Source organism: Megalops cyprinoides, chromosome 8 (assembly GCF_013368585.1).
Source record: "Megalops cyprinoides isolate fMegCyp1 chromosome 8, fMegCyp1.pri, whole genome shotgun sequence".
NCBI classification, from domain to species: Eukaryota; Metazoa; Chordata; class Actinopteri; order Elopiformes; family Megalopidae; genus Megalops; species Megalops cyprinoides.
Window position 1 is genome coordinate 32,273,176 of NC_050590.1, and position 14,924 is coordinate 32,288,099.

Genomic DNA, 14,924 nt, shown 5'->3' on the forward strand with positions numbered 1-14,924 from the left:
AGCAGCACTCTTTCAGTACTTAATGAACTAAAAATTGTAGCTTCTCCAGGATGATTTAGCTTTGCAAACAGCTTTAAAAAAGAGTAGCATGCAGCAGCCGCTGAGGGACAGATGTGGTTCAGGCAGACTCGCCCAGGGTATGGTGGGTAATTCAACATATCTAAATAAGCCCAGTGCTGGTTCTAATTGGCCATAATTCCTGCAGGGGGTTTTCTTTGCATGTGTTGGTTGGATATCGCTCACTTGCCTTTCATCTAACTGCCTCTGGAAATACACATGCAATTTGGAAATGCCCTTGTTCAATTCATTGAGCCTAAAGTGCTTTGTAGTCTAACTCCAAGACATATAACCCAGAGTTGAGAAAGAAGGAACTGGCAATGGGAGAGAGGGAGGGAGGGAGAGAGAGAGAGAGGGAGCCCCATCACTGTCTTACTTGAAACCAAGTGGAAAAAGAATGTAAATTCAAGAGAAGGAAGAATTGGTCTCAGTTGGTGTGGCTGCTGAGGTTATTGGGGAAGAAGGGTACAAACTGTAAGAGAGGGATACATTTTTTGGGTGAGGGTCTCTGGCAAAAAGGTGAATAGCCCCTCTTAAGTCATGATGCTAATACATAGGCTTTGCTGTTTGTGAATATTATCTCTTTGTGCACAAGTACCCATTAGTGGCCTTAAAATCAAACTAGAGTGATGGTAACCATGGCAATGTCAGACTAAGCCAGGTACACATGCACGCACACATGCTCCAATGATTCACAAACATGTTAGAATTCATATCAGCCCACACTAGCTAAAAGGAAGCAAGGAAAACCAGTGTCTTAATAAAGCCATGACATATAACCCAGAAAGAAAATGACAAAGGAGGTTTGATCGACAAAGGGAGATATTGTGGGGAAGGATTCATCTTCTGTTGAAATGATCCTCAGGGTGTTCAGAGCAACACATCACAGATACACTCGCAAAAAAGGGGGAGAAGAGAGAGAGAGGGAGAGAGAATGAGAGAGAAATTTGAGCGGGTAGTTGAATGTGTGCGGGAAGCGACCAGGTGAAAAAAACTGAACATTAAATGTGCCTGTGTTAATATATCAACAACACATTCATTTTACACACAGATGCAGGGGTGTACGAAGACGTGGCTGGGCGACGCATCCATCTCCGGTTAAGCGGTTGCCACGGCAAATGCAGCACCGCCGTGGCCATTCATTATGCCTCCTCTGACCTTTATTTCACGCCGTATCGGTTTTATTTGGCAACACGCATCAGTTTTATCGGCTACCAGATGCTGCTCTGCTGGTTTCCCCCATTTGAATTTGTGCACATCATTACTGCCAAAGCACCGTCGCCATCGACTGCAGGGGCCAAATGGTGGCAAATGAAGTCCAGACAATTCCCCCTGACTATTGTATGTGTTTATGTTCTTCTGCATGTGTCCCCATCCCATAAAACACTGGGAAAGTCAAATGCGCACAGGTTTTTCCAAGCTAGCAGAGTAAGACAGCTGTGCACCCCTGTTTTAGGATACATCTGTAAAACGTAGATATCAGAACAGATTACCAAGGGGGTAATTTGTCCTGAGACTCTATGTGATGCAAGGGCATTAATTTGCTTTCCCAACACTTGTTCCCTGTTAACTCGCTTCTATCATCTCTGATGCCAGAAAACCTCCCCGCAGCAATTTTTTTTTCTCAAATTACTAAAGAGGGCTTTTGGATTAACCAGCCAATAGTCAGTGCAGGGACTTGTTTTCTGCTTGCTTACAATTACCATTACCAGCACAGTAATTGAGGAGAGACACTGCTCAGATGAGCCTTAATAATGAATCATCAATTCAAGTGTGAAATAAAAAGCTGCCAAACGCAAACTGGCTCTTTGGGGTTGGGGGGGGGGGGTGGAATAGCTCCTCTAAATTCATTTTCTCACTGAGATGCATATCAGTATAAACAATTACGCCACAGTCTGCAATCCTTGCTTAGCGTCCGCCTGTTAGCTGTCTCCCCTCCCGGTTCCTCCAGAGTCATTAAACTTCGGTTAGTCAGCAATGAGCCCTTACTGAGCACCTCAGAGGGGATTCTGGATGAAACAGGCTTGGGGGGTGGGGGGGTGGGTGGCCTGTGCCTCATTTTGCACGCCTGCGTCATTGCGCAGGCTCGCCAATTTATGACATTTTTGGAAGAAGAGATGGAATGAAGCAATTTCTCCTGTCTGGAAACGTTGATTACTGTCAAATGGTCCGACTGAGCTTGAAGCCAAAAGCCTGCAGCTGAAATACACAAAATGTGGTGGGGGCATTAAGAGCATCAGACAAAAAAACTGTAAAGCCCTATGATTGTGGCTCATTGTCTTGGGTCTGCAATCTGAACTTTTTTGTACAAGGTCTCTAACCATGCAGAACTGATAATTGCCCTGTGGTTTATTGTGGGGTGGTATGGGGGAAGTAATGACACTGAGCGGTAGAAAGGGTGGCCTTCATACACCTAATGCCTCATTTGTAGAACGCCACAATAGGCGTATGTGTATCTCATTAAAGCAAACATAAATTCAGTTAGTTTGTTAGATATTCTAATAATTTTACTTTGATACTGTAACATTGCTGAAGAGCAACAGTACTACAACATTGCAAGGACTCTGTTTTGGTTTGGTACATCAAAACAGTTATGTTGGATATCTCCCATTCTAAGCACAACAGGTAAATATGTGACCTTGTTTCTTTTAAAAGACTTGTTGGAAACACTGAAAACTACATACATGCTTCTCCTGCTCAGAATCATTACTCTTGAACTGCCTGCAGAGAAACAATGAAGTAAAAACTTTTCCAACAGTAAAAAAATAATTATAAAAGTGAGACATATAAAAACATCAGGGGATATAAACTTTTTATTTTCTCCTCAATGCCTCTGTTGGGCTATATGGGTGGAAGGGTGAGGGGTGTCAATAAATAACAGAGGATAAAAACCCCTGTCCCTGCTCTCCATTTTCATCCTGTGTAGGGGCCATCAATCTCCTGGTGTGGTAGAACTCACATATTGGGCTCATTTGCGCTGGCCCATCACGTTAAGTGGTGTGCATGCAGGCGTGGCTTCAAGCTGCATCACTGAGCAGATCGGCTGCACGGCCAGGTAGTTTGGCAGGCCGGTGCTGCCACTCTGAAATGGCACCGTGCCGGCTGCTGGCACTGATAACAATCCCGCCCAGGTGCCAACGAGGACTGTCTGGGAGTGCACTGCTGCCAGGGGGCATCTCTATGGGGGGTTATACCGAAATTGATTCACACCTCAGAACTCCGATCTGTCTAGTCAGCTGGCGGGCATGGGGGAACTCAAGGAATCTGCACAGCTCAGGAGATGTTCTGTTAGGAAAAACCCTTTGCCATCCAGGCTGAAGGACAATGAGCAGTTCCTCATCTTGCTTTCTGTTGATATTGTTTCTCTCATTGGGCTTCTTCACCATCTGTGGCTCAATTTCCTATGGAAATTAGCTTATAACATTAATAAAATATAAAGGATATATAATACATTGTTAAAAAAGAGACTGCAACTAATGGAATGAAACTTTGCCATCCGAAGAGATGCTAAATTGCATATGAGAATATGTGCATGTGTTGTAATTAATTTATGCTAAGTGTCTTACCCGTTTATACAGCTGGACGTATTTACTGAAACAAGTCAGCTCAAGCATCTTGCTGAAGGCTGTAGCAACAGTACTCAGGTAGGATTCAAAACTGGAACCTCCTGGTTACAAGAGTGATTCCTCACTGTGTACAGCTCACTATAGTGTAAGCATGTACCCCTTAACCTCCTGGTTCTGCCCTCACTGTGTTTGTGTAGTGCACTGGGGGGTGTGGGAGTCGGGGGGCTGGATGTGCAGTTGCTGATGTGGGGTGGAAACAGAACAAGACTGAGCAAGTAATCCCTGACAGCTTCAAAGCACTCCCTGACTAATAAACCTTTATGTTCACTAATGCATCTTGTAAAATGTCTGTCACAAAAGGCTGCCAAATCCTGGAGGTAATATTCCTCGATATTATATTTCACAATAATGGCAGATGAAATGTGCTCTTTCAGGAATTCTAATGGGTTGTCCATCCTTGAAAAAAGGCTGCCACGATAATGAAACAAAATTCAACCCCCCCCCCAAACACCTGCCCCCCTCATCTCCCCAGACAATGTGCCCATGCAAAACAGATAAGAAAAAAGTCAACAAGGAATGCAAACAACTGTCGAAGGGATGCAAGGGGGAAAAAGGATATATGTGGATGAGAGACCTGAGGAGGAACTTCCTGTGCATGTTAACACCTCTGTCCCAAGTTCTTGGAGACTGGTAATTAAATGCTGCCTCCGCTGCGCCACCGAATCCCGCTCAAGGTTGTGTTCTCGGGGTGTGAATACTGATGGGGGGATGGGAGGTGCCTGGTGCCGAGGCAACACATAAATCCTGCGGCGATGAGGCCTGTCAGACAGCTGGTGAATTAAACATGGCCGAGACAGCGAGACAGCCTTCAGCGCGTCTCTCTCAAGGGGTGGAGGATGGTGGCTGGGTATGTATTTGAGGTGGCGTTTGGGGTTGGGGGTGGGGGGGAGGTGACTTCTACCTTTCCACATTACTGTGTCAGGCTACCTCCCTGTCCTGTTTGTATCCACGGCAACTGTTTGGAGCCAGCGAGCAGGAAGTGGTGTGCGTGGGTGTGGCGCCAGTGCAAGTGATTGGCCACTCTGCGATACGGTTGACAGTTAATATGGGGGGAAAGTTTGATAACCAGCTGATTCATTGCCCCTCTGTTCAGCCACAGGCTATCATCCTCCAGCATCTCCATGCTGCACAGCTCCCTGTCAACACGCTGCAGCGCAGCCCTGGAGTGTGTGTGTGTGTGTGTGTGTGTGTGTGTGTGTGTCAACATATGTTTCAGTGTGGACAGATCTGCAAACGTGTTAGTAAGTGCATGTGTGAGAATGTGTTTGTGTGCACGTGTGTGTTCGTGACTGTGCTTACATTAGCATGTATGTTAACTCAGCAAAGTCCTGTGCAAAGGGAAAATATACATAAACGTAATTTGTTTGACCCTGTGTATCAAGAAAGCAGAAAGCAATGGGCAATGTCATGTGAAGTTGTTAGAGTTGTCTAATCTCTCCTGGCTTTGGAGATAAGCAGTTTGGTTCCTGTGTTCCCTTTCAATACACCAAAACTGGGTATCTAACCAACATTCTCTGGCTTCTTGCCTCCTGCAGAATATACAGTGTTATGAGTTTTAGCAGAAGGATACTGGACCACGATATTTCACAACAGTGCATATTTTGTTTGAAAACCGCTATCCTTGCATTTGACTATTAGCCTATAGCTGCACATGCCAGTGCTCATATAGTCATGCAAAACAAAGGATTAAATCAACTTTCTTTCTCACATTTCGAATATACAAAGGACATACACTGTATATTTTTGATTACCTTTTAGTTTGCATGTGAAGGAGAGCCATCACCACCTCCATAGATGTTAATTGTATCAATCATTAGTTAATTGGTCACATTTGTGTGTGACTTATTTGGGGAACCAGCCTATTGGCTAACGAGCAACACCTAACTAATTGAAGGTGGATTAAATACAGGTGTGGCTGGAGAACAGGAGGGAAGGCTCATTTTGTCCCTGCTGTAGACTGGTTTCTTTGTTTTAAAAATAAATAAGTGTTTCCTTTAACCTCTGGTTCTTTTCTGCTCATTTACAGGAGAAGTGTCGGCCAGCTTCACAACATTGCACAATTACAATATTTAAATACCTTTATATTCAAAGCACTGTACAAGTATGTTTCTGTTTGCTGGTATCGTACACATTTCAAGAAAAGGATGATAAAGTTCAGCTCTATGTTTGCACACCCACACAGCTTTTGGTAGGCCACATTGCTGGACCTTGGTCACATTAAGTTCCCTACCCTTATAATAGAGTGTTATCTACTGCTGAGAGGCACTGTATGAAAAAAAAAACATTAATATAGACTGACTATTTTACTTGTCATGAGTGGTTTGCGCATACCTCCCCTATTAAGTCTGGTATATAAGTATGATTGCGCAGGAAGCCCAATCTTTATACGGCACAAAGACAACAGTGTAAGTGGCCCTGTAATTGATATTGATTGGCATTGATTACAAGTCCCTTTGCTTATTTGATGAGGCAGGTGAGGGGAGGAGCCATGGTGTGTCAGGTTAAATGAAATCAAACAGGATGAAATGAAATGCACAAAGAAACCCAGCTAATTCTCAGATTACTAATAGAGTGGCACAACCCCTGCCTGAAAGTTGAAGTGGAAAGGCATTCTGGGAAAATCTAATGTGACGTTTGTGACTATTTCTCTTATACTTCAAGGTTTTGCTGTGACATTTGTGTGTGTGTGTGTATGTATGTGTGTGTGTGTGTGTGTGTGTTCTCTTGTTGTACGTTCCTTCCCTTGCTTGGTCCCTTTCACTGTTCATGTCACTAACGGTTGGCCAAGTGACAGCCTCCTTTAAAACCAGGCCTGCCAAAACACAGCAGCTCTCTTTAGCTATGCTACCTGGATTTGATAAATGGCTACACTCACTCAGAGAGGGCATCGAGACAACATTTTAGCCTTTCCTGAGCCTGGGGGTTTCTCAGCTCAGTTCGCAACAGGAGGGCTAGTCTGACTTGCTGAAAACTGACTTGAGCACCCGGCAAAAGGACAATTAGGATCAACAAGTCAGCACAGAGAATTGGATGGCGTGTTTTTTTTTTAACTCATCCATCCCTGAGGTGCACAAGCTTCTAAGCATGTCTCAGACTTACAGAGTGGTCTCCCAGGTGTTCACAAGTCGCAATTGAAACGTCACAATGACAGTGAGTCTCACTGCAGCATTAAACACAAAGCCCATCAGCGTGTTCTCCTGCCTCAACCTACCTTCTTTTTCCCATCACCTCTTTCTTCTAGGAAAACAGATTTAATTAGCACTTTCCCAGTAATTTTTTATTTATTTATTCATTCACAGACATGCTTTTCTGTTCTCTTCAACACTGAATAAATTAGAGACAGATGGACTGTGTGAATCACTAGTGCTGGAAAGACAGAGACTACCTCAAGAGACTGGAGCAGAAAGAGGCCTGTACATGTGAGCAGGTGTCAGAAGAAAGAAAGAAAGACAGGGAATGAGAAAGAGAAAGAGAGACAGAAAGGGGAAAAGCAAGACAGAGGGAGAGAAAATAGGACAGGAAGAGTATGCTGGAGAAAGACCGAGAAGGAGAGAGAGACAAAGGGACAGAAGGGGAAACAGAGAGGGAGAGAGTCAGGGGGAGAGGGCGAGATACATGAGATTAGACATGAGCTTGTACTAATTGCATATTTCTGAGCAACTACAAAACACCCTTTATGTCTTATGAGTATGTACTGTTTCTGTGTGTTTATCCCTTATTACCACTGTGTACAATGTCACAATGATACAGTACAATCTCCTTGTTAAATGTATTTGTTACAGAAATGTTCTACTCTACTCTGTTCTATTCTAGTATGCAGAATGAGAGCAGTGATGAACACATTGCCTGGACCCAGGGCAGCATAAGGTTATCACCACAGGTAGATATAACAATATACAACGCACCAAAAGGCAACAGCAATGTGTCTGCTGAGGGGTGTGGTGCAGCCTGTAGTTCAGTGCAGGATGAGTTATTGGAGTTGTCCAATGCTATGTGGGCTTATGAAATATGATTCTTGGTGCTATCTCATTTTATAAAGTATGGTTTCGGTCAGTACCACTGGAATGCTAAGATTTCTCTCCCTCTCTTCCTTTTCCACACCTAGTTTTAAGCCAAAAAAGAAAGAAAGAAAGAAATATAAGAAGGTTTAAGTATAGCCATCTTGCATTCCCATTGTACAGCTATGGCACATCTGGCTTGTTTGGTTTTAGCATCCAGCCTAACTCTTGCTCATAGTTTTGATGGGATCTCATTGACCACAGTCTTGCATCACCTTCCTGAGACCCAAGTCTGCAGGAAGGTGTTGTAATCATGGTAAAACCACTGCTGGGGGGAGGGTTGGGGATGGGAGGAAAAAACAACCCCCTCTCTATACCTCTTTATGACCTGACTTTTACCCTAGACAGATGCTGCTGTCAGCACTGGAAGAGCAATTTGTGATTTTTTTTTTTTTTTTTTTGGGGGGGGGGGGGGGGGGGGGGGGTCGGGTCAGTCAGAGTTTACTTGTTTCACATTAAACCTCCCATGTGTGTTGTGTCTGTCTTAGCCTGTAGACTTTATTTACTGTGCAGTGACAGATACAAGGGACCATAGGTGAATGCTTTATAGTTACCATACAGAATGCCTCCATGTTTATGATAATGCACAAAACCAGAGAGGACCTATTTACTACAGTGGACACTCCCTCCAGCACAAGGTTTCCTGTCTCCTTCTGTAATATCAGAACACAACACCATAGAAAACCAGTTGGAACACACAGGATTGCCATCCTTTGGCAGCATACCTCACACTGAACTTAATAGCAGTCAATGCAGTGAGATGCCACTTAGTTACACATGTAACGGTCACTGAAAGACAGGTATCCAGTTTTGATTTCACCAGCTACTGTACTAATCAACTCATCTCCTGCCTGGAACAGCTAATAAAAAGGAGAGCCTGTTAGAACCATTTTGTCATATTTTAGCGAAGACATTTTTTTGGGTGGGGGGGTTGGTATTCGTTGAGAAACCTTTCACTCTGCAACTCACATTTTCTGCATTCAATATTCATTTAAAAGTCTAAACCTCATAATAGCACCTAATATGAAAAAAGAGAGAAAAATAGTATGGGTTGCTATGGTAACTCCAACATTCGCTTGAGGTGACAATCAAAAGCTTTTTTGTAGTAAAAAATGTCCTTTTCTGTGTTCTGCTGAATTACACAAAATGATAACAGCATCAGTGCAATAAAACGACTTTTTTATCAAGAGGGTAATGAAACAGTTTTGTGCAATAGGAGACAGCCATGGACAGAGTGCATATACACCTATGCACACAAGCAAGGTGCTCTAAGATGAGACTTGAGCTGAATGGGCCAGTTGAAACAGGTTTGGCCGCAATGGTAGCAGTTGACAGGGGAGGTCAGTGTGAATGTATAACGGCTTTACGTCAACAACAATGCAAAGCCAGAGAGCGTGTGTGTGTGTGTGTATTTGGCAATTTCTACAGACACATCTTCAACTAGAAATTCTGACTTGTTCTGTATGTGAGAATGTGTATTTCTGGATATGTGTATGCATATGCTTTGTGTTTGATTAAGTGTGTGTCTGCTTTTCACAGACATGCGTGTGTCTCAGAGTGTGTATCCTTTGTGAGTGTTTCCAGTGTGTGAGCATACGTGTAGGTGTCTGTGAGCGTTAGTGTGCATATTAGTCTAGCTCAATGTGTCTTGGTCTCTGTGTATTTTACAAATTTGTGTTTGTGTGGGATTTCTATGCAATTACATGTGTGATTTTTTTGTGTTTATGTATTGCCTTTATGTGTACTGTAAATGTGTGCATGTGTGTCTGTTTACTGTGTGTGTATCTTGTCAGGATATTTTGTGTGTGTGTTTGTGTGTTGCAAGTGTGTGCAGACAGGCATATAAACCCAGTGGAGTGTGAATAGGGTTTGAGTGTAGAAGGGATGGAGGTGGGAGGTGCAGTATAAGCCACCAGGGAAGAGAGACCTGTAAGCTATCCAGCCACACAGAGTGCGTGCTTGAGTTTCCAGCATTAATCACCTAAATTATTAAAAGCGAGGGTTGATCAATTACACTCACACACAGAGGACACGGGCAGACTGGAGCTCTGGTCTGCTCTCAGGAGAGTGTAAATATTTCATTAGAGGAAATCCAGCCTCCTCCCACCCCCTGCCCCTTGTTCTAGCTGTACTTTGCTCCCATACCTCCACCCCCTACATGTCTGTCCTCTACCCCTAAATCTATATGCAAATGCACTCTGCTCTTCCTGTCCTGTATTCCCACACCTCCAACCCCCTAATCTGCTCTCTTACACCCACACCTCCAACCTCTGCTCCCCCTGTCCTTGATACCCAGACCACCACTCTCCTTCTCCTTTGCCTTTTAGCACCTTAGCCACTTAGACCCTCCTCTCCACTCAGCCCCACCTCTACTCCACCCCCTTCCCTCCGCCATTAACCCCTCCTTCCCCTCCATTCTGCCTCCCACCCCTGTTCATTCCTGGCTCCCCAGTATTCCCAGCCCTCCTCCCCTCATATTCACTCAATGCCATCTGTGTGACCCTCCCAAGGACACAGTGTGCTTGTATACAGGCCAGGGGAGGCCTGGCACTGACGAGATCCCTGCTCTGGGGCCTCCACTGCTGCTCCTGGAGCACTGAGAGCAGGGAGGCCTGCCAGGGGCTGACAGACAGTCAGCCAGAGGGCCAAAATAAAGCTCTCCCCATTCAACTTTGCAACGTACAACAAAAGCAAGCCCCCCTCCCCCCATCGAGAGCCAGAGCTTCACACTTCAGTCGCAATTCTTTCTGCGAGTGCTCTGTGGGCGCATCCATCCAAACCCTCTAGTCTCGCAACAATCTCCGAAGTTACTCTATTTAATACGACCATTGTCATTTATTTACTTGGCAGAGTTCCTCATCCGAAGCGACTTACAGAGCATCGGTAATAAGCTCTGCGCGGTATGAAATAAAAGATGGAGAGTGGGGACGTCAGCCAGGAGAGGCACCACAAAGGCTGCGGCAGTAAGTGGCGGACCCAGCACTGTAATTAAAAGCGCCTGTCTCCCGGAGGGCGTTATCGTATTAGTGTGATTGCATTACATCGTTTATTTCCTTAGCAGACTTACGATGCTCACAGTCTCACATTTCGGGCATTCAGCAGCTCATCTGGAAAGCCAGACTGCTTAAAGGCAGAGCATAATTTTCCTGCCTGGGATTTGAACTTACAAACCACTGTCGCAGAGGGTCAAAACTCAATCCTCCACATGACAGGTTGGCCCTGTGCGCACCACACAGGTGTGGTGTGTCCGTGGGATTGCCTGGAAGCGTGGAAGCAGAGGGAAAGCTGATACACTCAGAGAGAAGCCAGGGACGAAGAACGCTTCCTCCACAAAACTGAGTCTGGGAGCCTGTGCCAACCACTCTGACACTAAGAGCCATTGTAGCTCTGGCTCCAAGGTTTTCTGACACTTTATTTTTGGCAAATTCCTTGTTGTTTACCGCTAGTGACGCCTGTGACCTGACATTACTGGGAATGAAGGACTGCATTGAGAAGATTAGAAAGCATAGCAATCTCTGCAACACAGGCCCATGATGTCTCACAGATAAACATTTTGCCAAATGGTCTCAAAAAGTACGGTCATTCTATTGGAAAAAGAAGACCCAGGGAGGCTACTTGATCAGATCTACCCGACATTTTATAATCAGCCTCGTCAGGACCCGCTGCCTCAGGATGCACTTGAAAAGTTCAACCAAGCACTTTTCCCGTGGTCCATTTTCACACACTTAGACATTAATAAACAACCAAAACAAAAACAACATAAAGTAACTTTAATTAAATTTCAAACACAAATTAGAAATGTACATTTTACAATCGTTGTAAAGTGAACCGCAGATAATTTTTCACACAGCCTAAGGTGGCCCATTCACCGGAGGCGAATTTAGTCGAATAATGTAGCTTTTCCCAGCCGATTTAGCTGGGAAAGCTACATTCACTATTCAAACGATTTGGGTCTAAGAATGAATGGACTACGATGATAAACTTGTATTTTTATTTTAAAATCCTCCGCCAAAGACAACGCGACATTGTTCCTGGCATTAAAGGACTCAGCACAAACACGGTGTAATGTTTTCCTCTGAAGCTGACTGCCTACGCCGGTGCTCAAAGTCCCTCAAGGATTTTCAACGCCCGCTTCTGATTATAAACAAACAAGCACATATCTACAGCTTCAAAGTGTCTTACGAGACATGTACTTGCTATCTTTCAAGACTAAAAAATAATAATAATCGGCGCTCGTCTTGGCTCCTGGGAGCCTCTTTTGCTTGTGGGATCTCTCGGGATCGAAACAACGTTATCCGTGTGAAACACGAGTTTCGAAAGCGCTCCCACCTCCTCTTCTCTCGAGAGGATTTCATCGATCACCCACACCGCTGGCTTCCAAATTAAAGAAGCGCTATCGTCCTGGGCGCATCATTTCAATGGAGCGGGGAGAGGAGAATGAAAACCAAGTCGATGCGGTTCGTAATGTGTGCACGGGGGAATCGATACAATGACAAACTGAGATGAGAAATCTCATTAGCATATGTATAAAACTCAACCTGCCCACCTTTTTACGCGCCCCTCTCTCCGCTCTCTCGCCTGCTCCCTCCCTCTCCACCTTCGGCGCCGTTTCAGCTGTGTTCAATCATAGCTGACTTTACAGAGGGGCTGTAATTGCAAGATAAGATCCCACGGATAAACCTCGTAATAATCTTTTTTTTCTGGCACTGTTTACACGGAAGCATGGAAGGGGTTTTGGGGCAGAGGGGTAGGGACGTCGGGTAGGCTATTCGTCTACGCCGGCCGCAACATCGCTGTGGAGACGGGACAGTGGGGATTAGTGTTTCTGCTCTGTAATAAGTTTTCGGTTCGTATACCGTTACCGCCAACCAAATCCCCTCTCACGTGCGCTACTAGCCAGCCTTATCGTCCCTCTACCTGACACGTCTGTTATCGATACATGGTGAGGTATTATGCAGTGTTACAGACCAGATTAGGCACGTCCGTGCGATGTGAGGTCAGATCACTCTCATGGCTACTCTTCTTGTATTTACACAAACAGCTACATTTATCGGGCACTTTCTACGTTAAAAAAGCAGTGCTTGGTTTTATTAGGACTGATATTTTTGTTTTTAAGCACCGCAGAATTGCGTCTGATCTGGCTGTGTACGCGCGGTTTGTTTAGCTCTACGCTTAATCGCTGATGTGTTACTTGCTGTTCCATTCCTGCACGCTCATTCTCGTGTCATGGACCACATATATCGTGCCATTGCCAATTTGTGCATGTGCGAATTCATGGTTAGCACCGGACCAGGTATTAGTTTTATCAGTTTTAATGTTTCATTGAAAATGCCATTTTCTTTAAAGCATACGCACAAGAAATCATTGCCTCTGTTGCTTTGCTCTGTATGGCTTTCAATATTTGTGCTGGGCCACCTTCTTTGTCCCCTTGCCACAGAGCACCACACCAGACCACACTGTCTTATTTTACTTTTTACATGTCACACATGTTCATAGAGTCATTAAATAAATAATATATGGGTATTAATCACTAATATAATGCCTTTTCCACATTTTTAATGCTGAAAATGAGTTATTATATGTCAAGAACAAATCCACTCTGCACTAAAGTATTCATTATAAGTAAAGTATTAAAGCTATTGGATGATGGATCCCGATGCTTGTAATACATGGATCCACATCTCTATGCTGTTTGATAAAAGAAGCCGAGGCACTGTCTGATGTTAGCCAGCCCCTTTCTCTTGTGTCTCCTCCATCATGAGCCTGTGAAACAGACAACTCTGTTAAATGCACGCGGCCTTCAGAGCGGACAGCTTTTGCCCAAGCTCACACCAAGGAGTACATGGCAGGGGTCCGGTGACCGCTTTCCATACTGTTTGATCAATAACTCCATTTTAATGTCTTCATCTGTCAGCAAAACATCCTCTCCTTCCAATTCTCCCCTGAATAAGCCCCTCCCCCACTCTGAAGGATTCTTGTAATATATCCCCTGCACTCCTACAACAAAGTGAAGCTGTAATAATTTATACAAATTGTATTGCATGAGATAGTAAGAAATTGAACAAAATCCTGGACTGGGCAAGCCACTGCCCAATCCCACCCCCAGGAGAAACAAGACACTCCTCTTGTAATGCTTCTGCAAGTATCCAGCTGCAGAGATGAATAATATGTAAATGTATGTATGTAATTTGTCCTGTACAAGGGCGCCTGCCAAGTAAATCAATAATAATAAAAAGTGTAACTTAAAAAGCTCACTAAGCAAAATGGGATGCTCTCATAATTTTTAAAGAAACCTTTTAGGACTGACTAATTTACGATGTGTTCCTGTGGTAAATTAGAGAAAATGGGCCCACAGGACATTTTTTAAAAGGTCGTTCCTCCCTTGTGTAATGCATGATAGTGTTTTCCACCTGAAGCTGCAGGCTGGCCCCATGGGGTTTGATGCAGAGCACATGCTCCAGCCCTGTCATAAACGTTAGAGAGAGTATGTGGCAGGCAGAGCCTCCCCTGGGTCCCTCAAAGCACCTTTTCTCTGTAAACATCTGATTGGACAACGCGGGTCATCGCCCTAGTGGAGCCGTCGATTCCAGTGGGCAGGAAGATGAAAGGTGCTAATTGCCTGGCGCGGCTGCTGACGTGACAGGCATGCTTGGGTATAAGTGTGTGTGCGTATGTGTTGGGGGAGGGGTGGAGGATAGGAATGAAGGGACACATTTAGTTGGGGGGTTGCAGGAGGAGGGCTGATGGAGAAAAGGAGGGGGGGTTGCAGGCTCACTGCACGCTGATTGTTAGACCAGAGGAGAAATCAGCCAGGCTTTGCAAACCTATGCACCTGTTTTTATCTGCAGTTTTTTTTTTTTTGTCTATGCTGCCACTAAGGTGCTCAGATGGATTGCAGCCTCCTGTCTTACCTTGGCCTGGCTTCAGGGTCCTGCAGTAAAAGAAAAGAGAAGAGAATTTCACTGTTACACAAATGATAACACAAAATGCTGACACAAATGCAGTCCCACCACACACCAGCTAAGCTCAGAAAAAACTGAATAGGGTGCTCCAGATGTGTCCAAAATGTATTCAAATCAAATTTCCTCAACTAGTGTTAATATGAAGCATGGGTGTGAATGGGTCAAAAGTCAGGGATTTGTTTTGGTCCCTTGGAAGGTATGGCCCTAAGAGCAAGCTCCCA

At 44.6% G+C, this 14,924-nt stretch overlaps 1 protein-coding gene across 2 annotated transcripts in view; it reads right to left on the minus strand.

Annotated features, from left to right (window-relative positions):
• Positions 1-14,924, minus strand: part of trim44 (tripartite motif containing 44) — a 38,712-nt gene that overhangs the window by 4,025 nt on the left and 19,763 nt on the right. The window contains exons 6-7 of one of the 2 annotated variants that reach the window (XM_036535121.1): positions 14,653-14,672; positions 13,432-13,504 (exon numbers count right to left, since the gene is read on the minus strand). In XM_036535121.1, coding sequence (XP_036391014.1) covers positions 13,465-13,504; positions 14,653-14,672 — 60 coding nt within the window. In that variant the 3' untranslated portion in view covers positions 13,432-13,464. Of the gene's footprint in view, positions 1-13,431; positions 13,505-14,652; positions 14,673-14,924 lie in introns of those variants that run through there. The other variant, XM_036535120.1, reaches the window with a different exon arrangement.